Below are 20,694 nucleotides of genomic sequence, written 5' to 3'. Positions count from 1 at the left end.
CAACAGGGTCCCAAAAAGTCTGAACCTATTTTATAGCTACTGCCATCTGCTGGACAAAGAAAAAAAACATCATGACAACTTTTTAAAAATTAATATGCAAGATGCAACAAACATACTTGAAAACAAAGACACATGGGATGAGATATGTATGACAAAACAATAAATTAAAAACATTCAAAGGCAAACAACTTTTAAATGTATCAGTTACCTTTTTGTGTACACTGTTAGGAATGGTGCGTACGTGAGATACTAATGCTTAAAAATTACAGGGAATAGGTTGTGGTGAAGAAGCATGCATCAGCACCTCTTGTCAGGACAGAGGTGCATATATATAATCTGTCTCTTAAGGTTTATGTACGTACTTACATAATCAACTTAAATGATCAACAAGACTAGCTATAGATATCAACTCAGAAATGGGAACATCAGTCAACATCAGTCACCTCCTCTACATGGATGACATCAAGCTATATGCTAAGAGCGAGCGTGACATTGACACCCTGATCCACACCACCAGGATCTACAGTACGGATTTTGGGATGTCATTCGGGCTCAAGAAATGCAGCCGGATGGTGACAAAGGGAGGCAAGGTAGTCCACACAGGAGGGGTCTCACTCCCAGAAGGAACAATAGCAGACATTGAGGACAGTTACAAGTACCTTGGAAATGGCAAATGGCAAGCAGGCAACAAGGAAAGCTGCAAGAGTTAAATACCTCCAACGAGTAAGGCAAGTCCTAAGAAGCCAGCTCAATGGCAAAAATAAGACCCGGGCAATAAACAGCTACGCACTGCCAGTTATCAGATACCCTGCAAGAATAATAAGATGGCCAAAGGAAGAGATACAGACCACGGATGTTAAAACACGAAAGATTCTCACCATGCATGGAGGGTTCTATCCCAAATCCTGCACCCTGAGACTGTATGCTAGCCGCAAGGAAGGAGGCCGAGGACTAGTGAGCGTGGAAGCCACTATCCATGATGAAACATTCATGATGCATGAATACATGAAGCTCAAGGCCCCAAATGACAGTGTGCTCAGTGAATGTCTCAGGCAATGGAGAGCAGAGGATACAGTGCTGGAGGACAGATCCTCATGGGAGGACAAACCCCTGCATGGGACGTACCACCGGACCATAACTGAAGTGGCTGAAATCAAGAAGTCCTACCAATGGCTAGAAAGGGCTGGCCTACAGGACAGCACTGAAGCACTCATCCTGGCAGCTCAGGAACAAACCCTGAGCAGCAGAGTGATAGAGGCTCTATAGATAGAGATCTACCACACCAGACAGGACCCAAGGTGTAGGCTGTGCAAAGAGGCGCCTGAAACAATCCAGCACATAACTGCAGGGTGTAAGATGCTGGCAGGGAAAGCATACATGGAGCGCCACAATCAAGTGGCTGGAATAAAATACAGGAACATGTGTGCAGAATATGAACTGGAAACCCCAAGGTCAAAATGGGAAACACCTCCGAAGGTGGTAGAGAATGAAAGGGCAAAGATCCTGTGGGACTTCCAGATCCAGACTGATAGGATGGTAATGGTGAACCAACCAGACATTGTAGTGGTGGATAAAGAACAGAGGAAAGCCGTTGTGGTGGATGTGGCAGTGCCAAGTGATGGGAATATCAGGAAGAAGGAACATGAGAAACTGGAGAAATACCAAGGGACTCAGAGAAGAACTGGAGAAAGCATGGAAAGTGAAGGTGACAGTGGTGCCTGTGGTAAATGGAGCATACGGGGCAGTAACCCCCAAGCTGGAGGAGTGGCTACAATAGATCCCTGATGCTGCAGGACCCTCAAGCTCTCAGTCCTCTGGTAGAGGACCCGAGCTTGGGTGAGAAACCACCCGCGGAAGGGTGAGAGGGGCATATATATATATTTTTTTCTTCAAATTTTATTCACATTTATAGATGACCCAACTTCCCATGTTAAAGTGCCTAGGATAGCACAAGGGTTAAACTTTGATCTGGGGTCCTTTGGTAGTGTATTCTTTGGACTTTAGTCTTGAGTGGGGGGTTACTGATGTGGACATGTCCCCAAAATATTGTTTCTACACTTCAGTACAAAGCCAGATTTCTATACTGCCTCATTTAATCATTTTTCTAACTGTGGTGTGTGTGTGTGTGTTGTGGGTGTGTGTGTGTGTGTGTGGGTGGGTGTGTGCATGTGTGTGTGTGTGTGTGTGTGTGTGCGGGTGCATGCGTGCGTGCGTGTGTGTGTGTGCGTGGAGTTGGTTGTGGTGGAGGTTGTTGGCATTGTATAGGTTTTAAATAAATATTTGATTAGTGTCTTGTCTTTTTGTTTTTAAAATTTGAATGTGTTATACAAGTGTTGTAAAGCACTTTGGGTAGCATGAGTTGAAAAATTTCTGTAGCAAAAAAGTTTGATTTGATTTAAAGAAAAGTTTGATTTCTGAAATGTATCAAATAAAATAGGAATATTAATTGCAACCTTTATGCTTAAGACAGTGTTCTTTTGATAAAAGCCAAATGTATGTTCTAATTTCAAAATTGCAATCTCTGAAAAAACCCCACTCAGGTTTAGAAATGTTTATGCTGGAATTATATATTTGTACAGTAACAAATGTCTTCTCAGAAGGGTGTAAGGGTCTGCAAGTTACTTCCTTTTCAGTCTGAAAAGTTAATAATAAGCAGCAAGAAACTCTTGACAGAGTCCATTCAGTCGGGGCAAAAGCTTGGCCCGGACCCTACATGTAATAAGGATATGGGGACTTTTTACAGGCAGCTGGTAAGCTTTTACTGATATATTCAAAGCTTAAAAAATGCGTCATTTAAAAATGTAGATAATTAATGTAAAAAACTTTGAAAGAAAAGGTATTTTTTTTAAAAACTGAAATGTTGGAATAATTTTTTTTCGTGGCTTTGTTTTACATTTTCCTCTTTATGTTTCAACAAGAGTTTTATACCTGGAAAAATGTGTGAGGATTACTTAGGCTGTTGTTACCCACAGCCCAGTTATCTTTTAGTTTGGCTGTGTTACATCAGCTCTCAGTTTCAGCTGAGTCATTGCACTTTGCCAGTTATTAAGCACTTTTTTTCTCTTACATTCTTTTGAATCCTATTTTGCACATAAAGTCCAAATCCTTTTTTGAATTAAGGTTAAAGTCCCATTAGTTGCCATGCACCTAGGTACGCGAAATTTGTTCTCCGGATTTGACCCCTTTCCTGGGGGGAACAGGGAGCTGCAGACACAGCCGTGCATGCAAATCATTTGGTGGTTAAACCCCCCAATCCAACCCCCAATGCTGAGAGTCACTGGGTCCCATTTTTATAGTCTTTGACATGAGCCAGTCTTAAATTTGACCTGCGACCTTCCAGTCTCAAGGTGGACACTCTTCCACAAGGCCACTGAACTAAGAATTACTGATAGATGTGGTTCTCCTCTTTTTTTACAATGTGACAAACACCTTTGTTCTATCCTAGGCACTTTAACATTGGGAGTTATCTAGAGTATCTATTGAGTCATCTAGACCCACTAGACAGTGCGCTGAACCTTTTTTCTTCAATGATTTGTGATCTTCACTGGTGTCCATGGATTACATGAAATCTTTCCACCTTTATCCACCTTTGTCATGGTAGGGAGAACACGTCAATGTAAGGGTGGGGTCATCTAAGATAGCACAAGGGTTATATGAAAAACGTCCCCCAGTGAACCATACCCACAGAAATTTCATGATGTACTCCAGCTCGGTGAAAAACAGTTTGTTTTATGAGTTTTTGGGCGACTCTAATGTTGTATACCTAATTGCGTATCTCATCAGAGAGTAGAGCAGATGGCACAGATTTTCATGCCAGATGCCCGTCCTGACACAGCCCTTTATTTTATACGGGCTGGGGGGGACCCAAACTCCGCCCCCCGGTGGCTACCTAGTTGGGCAGTGGCACGAAAGGCCTTTTCTAAGGAATTGGACGACTTTGATAGGATTTTTCTTTTTTTTAGGAAGTAGTCCCAGTTTTTTGTAGGTTTTGTTCTGAAGCTATGCAGTTACTCTTCTTTTCCAGATTCATGGCAATGCTTTGCTCCTTATAATCATTTTGGGTATTGGCGGCAGCTTTCATTGCGGTTACCACATAACTGGATTGAGTTCTCCCTCTCCGGTGAGACATCTCTCATCCCCTCCACATTTTTATTTAAATAAAAGGAAAAAAATCCATCAAACACTTCATTTGTCCTTAAAAACCACCTGCAGTACATCCAGCACTTCATCAACAGCAGCTGGTTCGACAGATACGGCGAGCCTCCTTCTCCAGAATCAGCCACCATGGTATGGTCTCTGGTTGTCTCCATGTTTGCTGTCGGGGGACTTTTTGGTGTCTTCAGCGTCAAATTCTTCACAGGAAAATTAGGAAGGTGGGTATATTTTTTGCAGAATCTGTGAACATTCTGTTGTAGTTTCTTGACCTCATTCTTCTAGATTTGCATCTACAGAAAGAGGTAAACACCAGATATGTGTGCATGGAAATCCAAACATATCACTCTTTATTAACCTTTATAAAGCTTGAAGACATCAATAAACCTCATTGGTGGACCCTACATTGTGTGACAGCTAGATTTAAATGGTTTATGACAATTTTTGTACCTTTATCTGGTAGCTTTGTGTATAGCAGTCGTAGAGTATCATGGATGCTTTGGTTTCCACACAACACACAGTGGTGCCACACACTGTGACACCACTGGAACCTTACATCTTTCTAAATTACTGTTGTTTCCACATGACAACATTTCGCCCTCTGGTTGGGTTCATTTCCCTCCCCTTACTTTAGTATTCCTGGTCAAAATGGACCGCTCTGTTGTAACTGCTCTGAAATAAGTGCAAAAAGCGATTTCTATCACTACATTTTTACTCAACATTCTCTTACGTTATTGGCTGTAAAGTCTTAAAGTTATAGAATTATTAAAGACATAAAAAATAAATGTGGCACTGAATCTGTATTACAAAATGATCATGGTAAAGTAAAAATGGAGGCGTGTCATCTCCAAAATAATCCCCTCAATGGATTCTGGGGAAAAAGAGCTGGAAACTGGACTTGAATTCTTTAGAATGTGATGGATGAATATCGTCTGGATCGTCATTTTTATCTTAACGTGGTCCCTTTTGACTGGGAACACCAGAGGTGGAACAAGGGTGATTAACCCTTGTGCTATCCTTGACACTTTAACATTGGGAGTAGGGTCATCTAGACCCACTACTAGACAGTGCGCTGAACCTTTTTTCTTGACTGATTTGTGATCTTCACTGGTGTCCATGGATTACATGAAATTTTTCCACCTTTATCCACCTTTGTCATGGTAGGGAGAACACGTCAATGTAAGGGTGGGGTCATCTAAGATAGCACAAGGGTTAAACTATACTTGTAAGGCTTTACTGCTTATACTGATATGATGCTGATATTATCCTGCATCCTTACATAAATATGTAAGTGTTAGACGCAGAAGCAAAAAGTAATTCAATAAATACAGTGCAAGGTAACAGAAAAAACAAACTCTTCACAAATCTACAAAAGTGAAAGAATTTGCTTATTTATTTATTTATTTAGAACCGATAAAATAAAACAAAAATAAAAAATAATTAACAGAAGCATAAGGATAATTGACAGTATATAAAGTTCAAAAAGGGCTTTGGATGAAATTTTTTTTCATTTCAGTCTAAACTTCAATTTATACAAACAGTACTTGTACAAAATTACAAGAAATAAATACAAACTGAAAACAAATAATTATGATCAACAACCATCAAGTGTGATGCAGTAAACCCAACCTTAGGAGTATCATTTTTACATTACTTAAGTAGATCTAACTTAGTAAATGTAATATATTTTCCACTCCTGAGTACCAGCCAGTGTTGTGGTAACAGCTTAAACTGTGCTTTGGTGTGGGCTAACAATAGAAAACAGTCATGTTAACCATTAAACATTTGTACATGCTCTAAAAGGGTTTCTCGTGTCTCCTGGGAGTTAAAATGTGATTGCTTTTACAGTTAGAATAGAAATATCCAATGAATCGTCAAACATTTTGCATGTGAAGCCATCAACAGAACTGAAAATGAGTTTGGACTTTGTGTTCCCTCATCAGCAAAAGGGCAATGATCGGCAACAACCTTATTTCCATCCTTGGAGCAGGAGTTATGCTGACAAGTAAATGGGCCCAATCTTTTGAGATGATTATTGTTGCGAGGACCCTGTTTGGCTTCTCAGCAGGTAGGTCGCGACATCCACACATTCAGCCTGCCTACTCTCAGTTCTGTCAGTTGTTTGTGGACAATTATGACTCATTTGCTATTTTAGGAACCCTTTTAGAGTCCCTGTTGTTGTTGATGTCTTTGTGTTGTGCTGCAGCTCTGGGGACCAGCCTCCACCTGATGTACCTCGGGGAGATTTCCCCCAGGCAGATAAGAGGCTCAGTGACTTTGACCTCAGCCACATTTCTGTCACTCGGGAAACTCTCTGGACAGTTTTTTGGTCTAACGTATGTACTTTTGTAAATCTAATAAATGCCCAAACTCACATGCAATAGCTAAAATGTCAAAAACTCCACTGTTTTGTTTCATCAGTGAGATCCTTGGAGGGCAGGACATGTGGAACATTGTCCTCTCTGTCCCTGCATGTTTGTCACTGGTTCAAGTTTTAGCGTTGCCTTTTCTTCCTGAACCCCCCAGATATTTATTCATAGAGAAAAGAGATGATAAAGCATGCAAAAAAGGTATCATCAAAGTCCATACAAAAGAGAAACTGCATTATTTGTGGTTATACTGCCTTTTTTTTCCGGTTCCCTTACAGCCCTGCAACATCTTTGGGGTCCTGGGGAATACAAACAGGAAATGGATGAGATGTTGATGGAACAGCTGGCCAGTGAAGCCGCCCCACCAAAGAGTTTCCTCCAGCTGATAAGGGACAGGACTGTCCGATGGCAGTTGATCACCATGTCCACCATCTTCTGTTGCAACCAGCTGTCAGGCATGTCGGCGGTGAGGACGACTTGAGTTTCTTTCCACTGCAACAGACCATACCATACAACTATACAGTTTGCCATCCATATATGCAACCAGCTGTCAGACATGTCTGCAGTGAGGACACAGATTTATTGTTCCGTTCTGTATCACACCATGCCACATGTACTGTACCATCCTATGCCCAAACCATGCTGTGATATGGATGTAGACAAATGGGAATGTTACATTATGAAGAATTTGCCCCACCCCACCCAAAAAAAAAAGAAACCACAAATGTTCCCTCAAATATTACATTTAGGAGCTGAGGGGTTGGTGGTTCAATCATCAGCCAATCTTATGTCCACTTTTTGTGGGCATTGACATTGCCTCCATTAGGTTAGTTTAGGTACCACTCCTCTGTCAATGTGTGAATAAGTGTGTGAGCAAAGCAGAGCAATAGCATTTGTGTGTGTCCCATTTGTCATTTATCATACAAAGTCATGCCTTTTGTCTGCCATCACCAAATTTATTACTTATTTTAAAGCTTGCTCAAAGGTTTCCATTCACATGAAACATTCTGCAACAGTACAATACTTATATTTAACTGCACAATTACACTCAGTGGCCGCTTTGTTAGATACACCTCCGCAACTGCTTTAAGCAAAGTTCTAATTAGCCAATCGCATGGCAGCAAGCAAATGCGTTTAGGCATGTAGACATGATCTAGAGTCTAGGCCATCTGCTGCAGTTCAAATCCAGCATCAGAATGGTTAAGAAAGATCATTGAAGTGGCATTCAGCGTGGCACGGCTGGTCCGAGTATTTCAGAAACGGCTGAACTACTGGTATTTTTTTACCCACAACCATCTCTAGGGTTTACAGAGAATGGGCCGTAAAGAGATACCATCAAGTGAGCAGCAGTTCTGTTTGAGGAAATGCCTTGTTGAAGCCAGAGGTCAAAAGAGAATGGCCAGACTGGTTCCAGCTGATAGAAAGACACCAGAAACTCACCACTGGTTACAACCAAAGTTTGCAGAAGAGCATTTCTGACTGCACAACACGTCCAACCTTGAGGCAGATGGGCTACAGCAGCAAGACCACTCCATGTGCCACTTCTGTCAGCTCAGAATAGGAGACCGAAGCTACAATTCACACAGGCTCAACAAAATTGGAGAATAGAAGATATGAAAAACGTTTCCTGGTTTGATGTGTCTGGATTTCTGCTGTGACATTTGGATGGTAGGGTCAGAATTTGGCGTCAACAACATAACAGCATGAATTCATTCTGCCTTTTATCAACAGTTTAGGTTGGTGGTGGTGGTGTACAGGGTATGGGAGATATTTTCTTGGCACACTTTGGGCTCCTTAGTGCCAGTTGAGCATGATTACAACACCACAGCCCACCTGAGCATTGTTTCTGACCATGTCCATCCCTTTATGATCACAGTGTACCCAGCTTCTGATGGCTACTTCCAGCAGGACAACACACCATGTCATAAAGTTGAAATCATGTTAGACTAGTTTCTTGAGCATGACATTGATCTAAACAAGGATTTAGTGATGTAAAACAAAATGTTTTAGGTAACTAGACTCAAATGGCCTCCATAGTCACTAGATCTCCAACAGAGAACTTTTGGGAACGGGAGATCGGCATCATGGATGTGCAGCTGACAAATCTGCAGCAACTGCGTGATAAACATGGATTAAGAATGACAGTATTAACATTTCCTCTCTTTTCCAGATCAGCATTTTTGCTTTTGATGTCTTCGTAAAGGCAGGAATACCAAAGGAAAATGTCCGCTACGTCACTCTTGGTCTTGGTCTGTCTGAAATTGTCACCTCGCTTGTCTCTGTGAGTAAATCCCCCTGACAATTTTTATGGGTAGCTTTCAGCAGCGTCTTCCTTTCAAATTGTATCTGTTGTGTATTTTTAATTTTTTCAGGGCCTTCTGATTGAGTACTCGGGCAGGAGGCCGTTGCTCTGGGGTGGCTATGGCTTCATGTCTCTAATCTGGGTGTTGGTCACCATCACACTCAACCTGAAGGCAGGCAGAACACAAAAGCTTTTAGAGCAGTAACTGAAAAGGCAAAAGGTTTTCTGCCTCTTGAAACAAGTGCAAATTTCTATGCACGTGCAGCTGTGAAAATGGTATTTCTACTCTTTATTGCTCCCTATCTGCTTCAGGAAGACGTTATAGCACCAATGCAAAAACAGCTTGATGCAAACATAGCAAATTATTCATCTGCTTGTAGACGAATTGCGCAAAGCTGTAAAATAACAAAATGTCAGTGAAAACATGGTTTTATTTTAACACAGGACACATACTACTGGATTTCTTACCTTTCTGCCGCTCTCATCTTCCTGTTCTTCGTCTTCTTCTGTGGAGGACCTGGTATGTGCAGTGCAGCTCCCACATGCAGCCTCAAACAGAGGGAATTCAGTAGCTTACATATGAATTATTCCTTCTCTCCATTCCTGTCCCTTTGCAGGAGCGGCCACAGGTACTCTCAACAATGAGCTCTTCACACAGTCCAACCGATTGGCAGCTTTTGCCCTTGTGGGATTTCTGCGCTGGTTCATGTTTGCAATGCAAGGCCTCATATTTCCATTTATTATTGTAGGTATCTTTAAACCCCCAAAATGCTGCATGCTTATACAGATTTCTGAGCCATGCTGTCATCAGAAATCTAGATCTGACTTTCAACTTTCCACTTTCCCCCCACAGAAAACCTTCGGTTCATACTGCTTCACACTGTTTGCCCTCACATCCCTGCTGGGTAGCCTTTACGCCTTCTTCATTTTACCTGAAACTAAAGGTAAAACGCTGCTGGAGATCTCAGCAGAGTTTAAAACCATCAGTGTCTGTGGGAAGTTCTGGTCAAAAGAGGAAACAAAAGAGACTCAGCTGTGAGGTGCCATTCAAGTGGCTGCTCAGGTTCAATAGTTTAAAAAAAATGAAATTTCTGAAAGTGTGGAAAAAAATCTGAACACAGTGGTGGTAATTTTACTCAAATATGAAATGAAGTTTGGACATTTCTTGTTAGACCTTGTAGAAAACAGTTGTGTAGCTGTGCTGTCACACTGAAAGGTCAGCAGTTCGCCTCCCTCTGTTTTCCAACAATACATCATCATCTGCAGAATGAATGCCCATAGGTCATGGGCGCAGTCTAGGCAAAGATACCCAGACTTCTCTCTCCTCACAACGGCACAGCATCCGCCGCTCCAAAATATCTGTCAATCTCAAGGTCTGATCTTCCCTCACCCATGAACAAGACCAAGGAGAGTTCAGAAAGGACTGTTGCAATGTGGTTTTGGTGGCATTTTAAGGTGGGTGCCTTGGCAACTCAAACTCCGGTCATGAAATTTGTTTTTGAGGCATGAGATCCCCAAAAATCCAAAATTTAAATCCAGTTTCACCAAATATTATAAAAACTGTTAAAGACTGCTTACCTCTCTCCTTTTTATTTGCTTCAATGATGTTTACGCACAGAAAGAGTTCATGTTGTTTTTTCTGTTGTAGTGATGGATCAGCATCACCAGAAGATGGCGCAGTTAAGCTTCATCTTGTAAAGATTAAACATGGCTAAACGGTAAATTTGCTAATATCCCAGCTTAATCAATTTTTGTCTAAACATCTAGGGTTTATAAATTGATTTAATCTGTTCTAAAGAGGAGAGAGAAGAATCAGGACGATTTGAAGCATTTTTACTGCCTTTTTGGAAAATAAAATCCTCTAAAAACTTACTGACATGCACAGTTGATTTCAGTGAAAGCGTTATACCCATTGAGCTTAAAGCTGCGTGTAGTTTTATTTTCTGTTAAACTGAAGGTAATAAACTAAGCTGAATAGTAAATGCATGATTTATTTGAACCTTAAGACTCAAGCCTGCTGGATGAGGAGCCTGAATGCAGCTTTCTCCGCAGACGCTCCTCTGACCGAGCATGAGAATTTGATTTTGGGATGACACAATGTGAGCAACCGATGCACAAACATTCCTGCTGACTGAATTCAGCATTGTGTCTGAGGATTATCTGCTTTGACTAACTAGAAGAGAATGAGGAGCAGATATCATGGGAGTTTGCAGGTCATCAGGACTTGCATGTGGCTTTGGTGTGAAAAGTATTTTTAGTGTCAGTCGTATTAAGAAAAAAAAAGTGTTTTCTGGTTTTTGCTCTGTTTTCCGCTTATAAAGCTGGAACAATTAAACCAGGCTAACATTTTTTTCAACATAAACTGTCAGAAATTGTTTTTTTTTCTTTAATAACAGTTTTTTTTTCTGTTAAGCTTTTTTACTCCCTTTTTGGTAAAGGTAGAGCGATATGACAAAGTTTTCTTGGGCAAAACACTGAGTACCCACACTGGTACTGGTGATTATAGGTTGGCACCAGTGTTCGGTAGCAGAGCCACTGTGTAAATGTGTGTGTGAATAGGATGTTGACTAGAAAGCACTTTGGGCCTTCAAGAAAGGTAGGTATTAAAAAGAGAAGTTGCCTTGATTGCTCTTAGCTGGGTAAATAAATAAAGCATAATTTTTATAATCTTTTTTAAATGGAGAAGTTAACTTGTGACCAGAATTCTATCTAAAATAGATTAAAAGCTAAATAAAAACAACGTAATGCTGTTTAGTGTTTGTGGAAAACAAACCATTTCTTACACTTATATTATTTTCCTAACCCATAGTGCAGTTTAAGCTTGTTGATGAATGAGAAGGCTTATTGGATCTGCCTGATTATGACAGGTAGAAGAACGTCTATGGGCTTGACCACAGGTATCGTTGACTATTGAGGTAATTTAGAACTGCTGGGTAAGGAGGGAGAAGAAAGGAGAGACAGATGGACAGCAAGGCGCCTGTCACAGAACATTAACACATCCACCTCAGGAGACAGAGGGCAGCAGGCTTAAATAGTGGGGGGAAATCAAGGTGAAACAGAGGGGACTCTGAGGGGAAGAAGATTCCCTGGCCCCCTGCTGACCTTTCTTGAAAAACAGATTTCAGAGAGTGGCAGTGTTGAATATATATGAGCTTTCCTCCTTTAGAAAAAAAAAAAAATTACAGAAGTTTTGCAAATACTGGAAACAAAAAAAAGACATTTAGAAAAAGGTGTCTTTGTGTTCTTACCACCTTAACTGAACACACATGATCTGGAGGGGACTTTGCTGTCAACCTCCTCACATGTCTCCTATTCAGCGTTTGAGGCAACACATTTGCGTGCCTGGCAGAGGGAGGCTGACTGTAGGCCTGCGCGATAACACACCATTTACATTCTTCATTTGTGAATAATTGAATCGTTCTATTTTAGTTTCCTTTAAGTGCAGCTGTGATTTGCAGACGCTCAGTTGGCAAGAACCGGTAATTATGGCTTTTAGAGTCTCCTAAAACAACTCCAGCAGCATGAACTCATGTGAGCCTTCACACACGCTAACTGTTAATTAAAGTAGAACCACTTCCAATTGCAAATAACAGGAACATGACAAATGCAAAGTAAAAAATAAAAATGAAAACAGAGGACAATGATGTCCAAATCTGTAAATAATAGACTTTTTTAATAAGCTAAGTGAATCTCTATTTACATTTTGCACCATTTTTGACTTGGTTGTCTGGCACAGGCTCAATTGAGGCATGTCCTGCTGTTCTGTCTGGCTAGAGAAACTAGAGTCCACTGATGCTGTGTCAAAGATGTAATTTTGGGAAATATAAAAAGAAAATTGGCCAAAAAAGTCAAGTAAAGTGTTGTGCTGCACAGTTTTTTTCGATTCTCCTCAAATTCTTTTGAGACGTTGACTTTACTAAACAACCTTCCTCATCCAACTCTCTTCTGCAGCTGTTTTGATTTGCGAGATGGAGCTTTGTTAACTACTAGGATGTTTATTTGAAATGGAAATTCATACTCGAGCATGTTTTCTTTTTTACTTCAAGCAGTCTTAAGTGTAAATGTTCTGCTGTTGTTTCTACAGCTTAGACTTTAAACCAATAGTTTGATCAATTTTGTCGCCTTTTTCACTGCAGTTAAACAAAAATGCATTAAGTTGTTCTGTATGTATAACTCATTTCAATTCATTTCTAATAGATTAGTAAAAATATTAACATTTCCCTTTTTTTTTTTTTTTGCCACTTTCAACATATCCTTTAGATTTAAAAACTTTTGCAGCATTCTACCTCAATAAAAAAGCGTTTCTCTAATTTGATATAAAATGGCCTCTTAGTGCAACAAAAATCCTTTTTTGTCTTTCAAAAAGCAGGTTTATCTTTTAATCAAACAATATGCACTAAAGGAGACAGCTGAATGAACAGTGTACATGAGGACCTTTTATCTTCCCACCATCCACCGCCAGAGAAGCACATGGCAGCAATCTGTGGCGCCCCTTGCTGTGCTGCCTCGATTAGCTTTTAATTAGACGCATGGAAACTCCCCTCCTGCCCTCACTCTGCTGAGGCACTGTTAAAGGATAAATAGGAGCTAATAATGCAAGGGGAACTCATCAACACTGACTGAAAGCAGGGAAAAGTCCAAAGTAACAAGTCAGGCCATCGGCGGTCTGGAACGCAGCTCACATGTTTGCACAGCTGGTTGTGTCGTATTACCGAGGACTAAATTTGGTCCCTTTTCATTCCACTCTGTGGAGTGTCAGTGTGACCCAAAAACTGGAAATCACACAAGTTCAACACTGAGGTGAGGCTAACACTCTAATGTGCCTTTTATGTCAACAGCAGGAGAGCCTCATCCACAGACTGGCAGTCACAGCATGTTCCACATACTACAAGTGTGTGTGTGTGTGTGTGTTTGTGGATTATGGGGGCGAGCTGCAGTAATCCCCTTACCACATGGGCATCAAAATCAATCCAATTTACTGTATGATACTCAGTGATACAACCTGCTGCACACTGTGTGTCAATGATTGGGCCTCAGACAAACAGGCACTTTTTCAAACAGCCCTAAATACGCATGGACAAAATTTTTTTGCAATAACCCTTGTGCTATCCTAGGCACTTTAACGTTGGGAGTTGGGTCATCTAAACCCACTAGACAGTGTGCTGAACATTTTTTCTTCAATGATTTGTGAACCTCACTGGTGTCCATGGATTACATGACATCTTTCCACCTTTATCCACCTTTGTCATGGTAGGGAGAACACGTCAAAGTAAGGGTGGGGTCATCTAAGATAGCACAAGGGATAAAACAATTTCACTCAAAATCTGACATGAATAGAATAATTTTTGTGGGTTGGCCACAAACTCCTTGCACCGCTCCATAATGGGGAGGGAAAGGGGGTGCTCTGTACCAATGGTCCCACCCACAACTTGGAGGCAAATTTCTAATGAACTACTGCTGCTCTGCAGAAACAATGGCCTAGAAAATGACACTGGGCTTTATTTTGGCATAATCATAATTAAAAGACCTCTGGGAACGCTTTGACAGTAGATCGAAAGATGACTGGAGTGGGACTTTAACCGTACACCATCACTCTCTGGACAAAATAAACAGCGGTCAAAATCACTACATCACCCCTTTATTCCAAATGCAGTTCCAGGTCGGTCAGATAACATACGCTTCCATTCGTGTATTTAACCTCTATCTCTACATTATAGATATTTATTACATAAACGGTTCTATCCATACAAAATATAAAAATATGTGAGGCTCATTTACAACTTTATTTACACCTTCTTCCTTAACTTAAGTAAAATCATTACTTCATTCATCTATGTACATGTTGTCAACTGATTTCAATAGAACATTACACTCTAAATCACACTGAAAATGTAAGACAGCAAAAAAACAACCAAATGTGTTGTACACTTATGTGCTGCATAAAAATAAAGAAAACAGCCTTTAAAAGAAGCCTAAAAAATGATGCCTGAAACGTAACACACTGGAGAAAAGACAACGTGAACAAACTGACAAACACAGTTTTAGTGTTTGCTGACTGCAGTTCAAAGAGGATTTAAATTTTAGGTGATCAATCAACGACACTGAAATGTTTTTCTTGATTTGTTTTAGTTTTCGATGTTGGGGTACTCCAAGAGGTTAAGAAATTATGCAGTTTTTGCTTTTCCTGCGTTTGCGACTGCTTTTCTGCCCGCTGCGGTTGGCTCCTCCCACCCCGCTGCTGCTGTACTTCTGCACCAGCTCTTGATTGCTGAGGTAGCGCAGCTGGACAGGTCTGGGAATGGGCTCGCCCAAGAAGTAACCTTCGTCCTCTGATTCAGAGGACGAGGAGCAAGTGGAGCACCAGTCGTCGTCGTAGTAATCGTCCCAAGAGTATTGGCTCAAGCCAGTGGCTCTGCTGGCCCCGGGGTTTTGCAGAGTCAAATCTGAAGTGGTTCTGGGGCACTGCCTGAAGAGCTGAGGCTGGTATCTCCCACCTCCGCCGATGCCAAACTGATCCCGGGTGGTTCTTGGCGGGGGGAAGCGATCATAATCCTCACGGACACGAAACTGGGATCTCTCCTGAGGTCTGACCCGCCGCTCGGCCACCAAGTTGAGAGCGTTTTCTGACCGAGAACGTCGGGATCTTCGCGGGCGGTGATGGTGATGGCGGCGGCGCTGTGGAGTCTCTGGAGCGTCAATTCGAACACTCGCTCCCCTTCCTGCGGCGCCACTCACCTTGAACTCGCTAATGGGCGGCAGACGTGCTGCGTTGGCGTTCACCAGGCTGATCCGGTCCTCTTCCTGGTAGGTGAAGTTAGGTGGAAGATGAGTCACAGCTTTGCCCACACCCATGCTGTCGGGGTCACAGAACTGCATCTGGTACTGGGAGGACCGTGAGGGGTTCATTTCCATGTAGGACTGACTGGCAGTGAGGCTGTGGATGGATTCAGAGCTGCGAAGCTGCTCTGAGGAGTTGAGAGTCTCCACATTGCTTTTCATTCCAGAGTCTTTGCTCAGGTCTGGCATGGAGAAATGAGAGAGGTGCTCCTCGTGTTTTCCCCCACGATCTGCTGAGGTTCCTGTTTAAAAAGAGAAAGCTTATCATGAACTCTGCAGTTTAATCATAAAAAAAACATTTAAAAAAAGAAATAAGGTCAATCACAGGTTGACCCACCTGTGGCATTTAACAGAGCCAGCGACTCAGTAGATCCTTTCGGGGTCTGCACCAGCGGAGTCAGCTGCTCGGTGAAACTAAGTGCATTAATGGGGTTCCTGCTTCTTGGTACTTGGACAGCTGTTGGAGGCCCAGCATCTCTGCCCCTCTGAAAGCCATGAAAGCTGATTGAGCGCTTGTCTGAGGTGAAGCCGTTCTGCTGCTGAGAGCAATGGGAGACCTCAGTATAGCTCTTCTGGGTCCTTAGTTTGGGAGGATAGTACTCCTCTGGAGCTCCTTGTTGAAACCACATGTCGTTTAAAGAGTGACCCTTAGTGGCAGAGATATGAGGCCGTTTGAAACCTCCATTCTCCTTGATCCTGTGATCTTGGCCATTTTGTCCAGAGCAGGAGGAGTTAAAGGCGCTCCGAACATTGCACTGACTGAGGAGCTGGAGAGGAGTGGGACTGGAGGAGGTGTCCCGGTGAGATTCGTAACCATGACCCTCACTTGCTTGCTCCTTGTTCTGCCAAGCTGGCGGTTCACGAGTCAGACTGGACAGGCTCAGGAGGTCCATTTGTAAAGACAGAGGGTCAACCTCCCCTGAAAACCTCTCGGCTTGCACCCCACCAGCGCCGCCTCCGCCCTTTGCTGTCTTGGAGCTGCGCCTGGACTCCCTGGTGGAGCGTGCACTCTGGAAGGCCGAGTCCGAGGAGTCCGAGCCGTTGGGTTCCTCCCCGAGGCTGCAGGAGCGTGAGCAGAAGATTTGACCCTGCTTGGGCAGGAAGGGTCGTCCTAGCAAAGAGCGTTTACAGCGGGCGCAGCAGAAGCAGCCCTCCGTGGCGTGCCAATGTTGCCCATCGTAGGTCATCTGGCCTTGATCAATGCCTGAAGGAGTGAAAGGCACAAGTGTTTGGTAAAATGGCAAACTGGAAACACAAACATTACCTTAGTTAATTACTTCATAATCTTATGTGAGAACAGTTGGAGATTCAATGATGTCCGATTAAAAAATGGTGCTAGGAGCAGAAAATGAAGTGCTTTTGGGAAAACTAATTATTGAGCTGCATAAGCATGCCGTCTTTTGGGAATGTTTCCCCTTGCAGGGGAGAGAAAACCAGCCATTCACTAATAGCTGCCATCTGAATCAGGAGCGTTTCTGATGGTTTCAGTTTTAAACCAGCCCTTCCTTTTAGCAACTTACTTTTGGTATCCTGTTGGATAGAACTGCAGATCATAATTGTTTGGAAATATGGGGGGAAAAAAGCACTTAAGCATGATGTCACGGAATCACACACAACGTTGTTAGAACAACACCACATCCTCCTCTCCCAGCAGGATTTCCTCTATAAATACAGGTTGGAAGATGTTTAAATGTATCATCCTGTGTGTGTTTCTGTAGCTGAAAAGCCTTGGTTTGTTTCACTTTTACTTGAAGCTGAATGACGTGTCCTCTTTGCGAGAGGATCTCCACGGGTCCATGGGCACTTTAGTCCCTACTACTCCATGACAAACTGTTGAGGAATGGCATACCAATATGCTCCCCGCAGGAGTCACAGTACTCCGCATACAGGGACTCAAAGCAGGAGCAGCAGTAGGGTCGGCCCTCCTTCATGATGTAGCGCTGGCCCCCCAGCATTGTCTCACACTCGAAACAGCAGAAGTGCTTCATGTGCCAGTGCCGGCCCTCTGCCTCGGTGCACTCGTCTGCAAAGATGATCTGAGGAAGGCGAGATAACAGAGAGGATCGTTTATCAAGGGGTTATTACTCAGCGCTGAGTGACAGCACAAAGACCGCCCGCCTCCCTCCTCCAGCTCTCTGCAGCCCTGAGCCTCTTTGTCTCCAACGCGTGAACGAGCTTCATGCGAGCGGGGACTTTTAAAAGTGTTGCTGTTAAACTGTTTTTTCATATTAACACACATTTAAATGATGGAGTATTAGGGGCACCATAAAAATTCAAAATAAATAAATAAACATACAAGATTAAAGTAATAAAATCATGAGAAAAAAGTGGTAATTTTACAGAATAAAGTTATAATATTATGTAAAAAAAAATCAAAAATTTGCAAGATTAAAGTTGTAAAATTATTTTTAAAAAGTCGTCATTTTACAGGAATAAAATTTGAAAAAACAATGAGTAAAAAAAAATTACATTTCACGATAATAAAGTTATAAATTCACAAATAAGAAGTTGAGAATTTACAAGTCATATATCTATGAGGCAAAAGTCAGTTTACTAAGTTTTTTAGTGAGTCTACATTGATTTATAATAAGTATAGGGAAATTGAAAAGAATTTGCAGGAAACTGGGGAGGATTCTTGGAGGAAGTGTCCTGGTGAGATTCGTAACCATGACCCTCACCTGGATTTCTGGGGCGCGCCATTCATACCATAACCAACTTTATTTGAAGAAAAGAATGGCTTTTTCCTAGTTAACATTACAACTTTTTTCTTTTACTTTTTTGAATTCATTTTAAATAAATTACAGCTTTTTTCTTAAAAATTCACAATATTATTCTCATAAAATTAAAATTATTTTCTCATAAATGTACGACTTTATTCTAGTAAAATCACAACTATTTCCTGAGAATTTTACGACTTTATTCTCATAAATAACAACTTTTTTCTTATAAATTTGGGACTTTATTCCTGCAAGATTTTGACTTTTTTCCTCACTACAACTTTATTCTCGTAAATGTATTCATTTATTTTATTTTTATGGTTGCGCTAGTTCTCTATCACACATTGAACCAGGAAGAGTACAGTGTTTCTGGTTTAGAGACCAGAAAACTGAAAACCCCATTAACACAACATCCCTTAAGAACCATGTGACAGCTGCCTGCAAGAGCGACTGACTAAAGGCAATATTAATAGCTCTACTGACACAGTTACATGTGTACCTAATAATAAACTGTCAGAGTGCAGGCGTGTTGAAGTCTACCTCATCACAGGCTGTGCATCGTGGCTTCAACCTCTCGGCATGATGGCGACCACAGTAGATTTTCCCATCCTGGTGAAAGTAGATGAGATCCACCAGAAGCTCCTTGCACATGCTGCACACGAAACAGGCCGGGTGCCAACACACCCCAAGACCAGCTCGAGATGCAAACACAGCAATGTCGCCGCCGTTGATGTGACCTGCGCACTAAGAAAGGAAAGAAAGAAAGTTTTATTCTCCCACATTCATCATTTAGCTCCCATTAAACAACAATTTTCCCATTTATACATGGAACATCTCTATCAACATCTTTCGAACATCTCAGATTAAAGATTCTGAATAATCCTTGTGGAACACCAGAACAGATTCCACAGTTCCAGAAACCAGAATCATAACTGTTGATATGTTTCCTGACGTGTAGTTCAGTTTGCTTTCCTGACTTACTCATTTAAAGTTCGATATATTTTTATCATTTGATCATATTTGACAAAACTAAAATAGTAGACACAATAATAAAAATGGGTCATGTGCATTCAGAGCATTCCTTTGGTTCTTGACCGAGATTGGCCCCTTTAGAGACATCAAGCTTCTTTAGAAACCTTTGTTGTCACTGGGCTCAAACACGAGTTCACAGACTTTCAAAACACTTTGAATATGATTTATTCCCTATTTTAAATGGGTTTTGATGTAGTTGGATACAGGCCCGTATTTCTTTTCTTCAAGAGCTCCTCTCCTCTTTGATATGCGGCTTTTTTTAGTTCCCGTGATGGCAGATGACAGGTTTTGGAGTTGAACGCACAGCTAAAATTTTCTCCTTGGGTAATAGCATTTCTGATTTTAGACAATTACATTTTGGAAAAAAAAAATGGAACTCAGTGGAGGACAATAGGTATGACTGCTAAAAAAACAAAAGATTTACAAAAGAGGGGTACAAGAGGGATGGAGGCAAAGTTAGAGTTCCAATCAGATTACAAAAAAAGCAATGCTGCTGTTAAGGAAGCCAAAGAGGGGCGGGGGGAATTTAATCATTACATTCCCTTAGTTCTTCCCGGCTCTCTTATGTGCTGCATGTACTATTTTTTGTGTGTGTTTCGCCTAAGTGCAGGAGTAAGACAAGCGCTGCAAGGTAGACATACACCCGAGGCTCATCACACTTAGACTCAGCCTGTTTTACACCCAGTAACAAATGGCTGGCGGATGCTGAAGCGAGCAAGTTTGTTGTTAAAAGGACACTCCATTAAACTCAGAGGTCCCGTGTGGTTTCCAAAGGAGTATGTGTAAGCAGTATATTAAATATTTGATTGGATGCTGCTGCTGTTTTTACTCTCAGCTGTATTATGTAATGCTACAGTTTAAATAAAATAAATAGTCGGATTCCTGGAGTGTGACAGCTGGCGCAAAACAGGGAAAACAAAACTGTAAGTAGACACACCAGGCAGAAAACATCTTTACTGGGACGTTTTATGTTCTTGAAGTACTGCTGTGGAAGCTTAAGAGTGATTAGACTCTTGTCTGGAATTGACAGTAGTCTGCAAACTTCTAGCCTGAAGGGTTTCTGGTAGAACAGTGAGGCCAAGAACAAATAAGAGCGGAGAATGAGTTTTTGCAATTTCTAAAAAAAAAAAGAAAAAAAAAGAAAAGAGGATTCCTTTGAATCACAAAATTAAAGGACAATGTTTGCTTAACAAAGTTTGATCACGTTCTCTTATCAAAGTTTGCATGAATTCCTCGTTATTTTTCATTCTGAGAGGCAGTAAGCTTAGCTTGCCATTAAATTTCC

The 20,694-nt window shown here is 41.6% G+C and overlaps 2 protein-coding genes across 3 annotated transcripts in view; one reads left to right on the top strand and one right to left on the bottom strand.

Moving 5' to 3' along the window:
- The first annotated feature begins 2,672 nt into the window (after positions 1 to 2,672).
- On the top strand, positions 2,673 to 11,158 carry LOC101171823 (solute carrier family 2, facilitated glucose transporter member 9). Its single transcript, XM_011475084.2, has 12 exons — positions 2,673 to 2,750; positions 4,025 to 4,120; positions 4,213 to 4,373; positions 6,096 to 6,220; positions 6,359 to 6,488; positions 6,574 to 6,722; positions 6,800 to 6,987; positions 8,692 to 8,802; positions 8,894 to 8,995; positions 9,268 to 9,343; positions 9,441 to 9,568; positions 9,677 to 11,158. Exons 1-12 carry the CDS (start codon positions 2,727 to 2,729, stop codon positions 9,860 to 9,862), a joined length of 1,476 nt encoding a protein of 491 aa, XP_011473386.2. The 5' UTR covers positions 2,673 to 2,726; the 3' UTR covers positions 9,863 to 11,158.
- Positions 11,159 to 14,439: 3,281 nt separating this feature from the next.
- Positions 14,440 to 20,694, bottom strand: part of prickle2 (prickle planar cell polarity protein 2) — a 96,676-nt gene continuing 90,421 nt past the window's right edge. For both annotated transcript variants that reach the window (XM_011475082.3, XM_011475083.3), the window contains 4 exons: positions 18,918 to 19,121; positions 17,510 to 17,696; positions 15,998 to 16,864; positions 14,440 to 15,902 (listed from right to left, as the gene is read on the bottom strand). In XM_011475082.3, the coding sequence (XP_011473384.1) occupies positions 14,980 to 15,902; positions 15,998 to 16,864; positions 17,510 to 17,696; positions 18,918 to 19,121 (2,181 nt within the window). In that variant the 3' untranslated portion in view covers positions 14,440 to 14,979. The remainder of the gene's footprint in view (positions 15,903 to 15,997; positions 16,865 to 17,509; positions 17,697 to 18,917; positions 19,122 to 20,694) is intronic.

The sequence above is a fragment of the Oryzias latipes genome, chromosome 5, assembly GCF_002234675.1.
Source record: "Oryzias latipes chromosome 5, ASM223467v1".
NCBI classification, from domain to species: Eukaryota; Metazoa; Chordata; class Actinopteri; order Beloniformes; family Adrianichthyidae; genus Oryzias; species Oryzias latipes.
This window is presented reverse-complemented; position numbering and strand designations above follow the sequence as displayed.

Coding starts and splice junctions, on each gene's coding strand:
- LOC101171823 (XM_011475084.2), top strand. CDS start 2,727: ATGGGGACTTTTTACAGGCAGCTG. Junction 6,988..8,691: donor AGCTGTCAGGCATGTCGGCG/GTGAGGACGACT, acceptor TCTCTTTTCCAG/ATCAGCATTTTTGCTTTTGA. Junction 8,996..9,267: donor CCATCACACTCAACCTGAAG/GCAGGCAGAACA, acceptor ATTTTAACACAG/GACACATACTACTGGATTTC.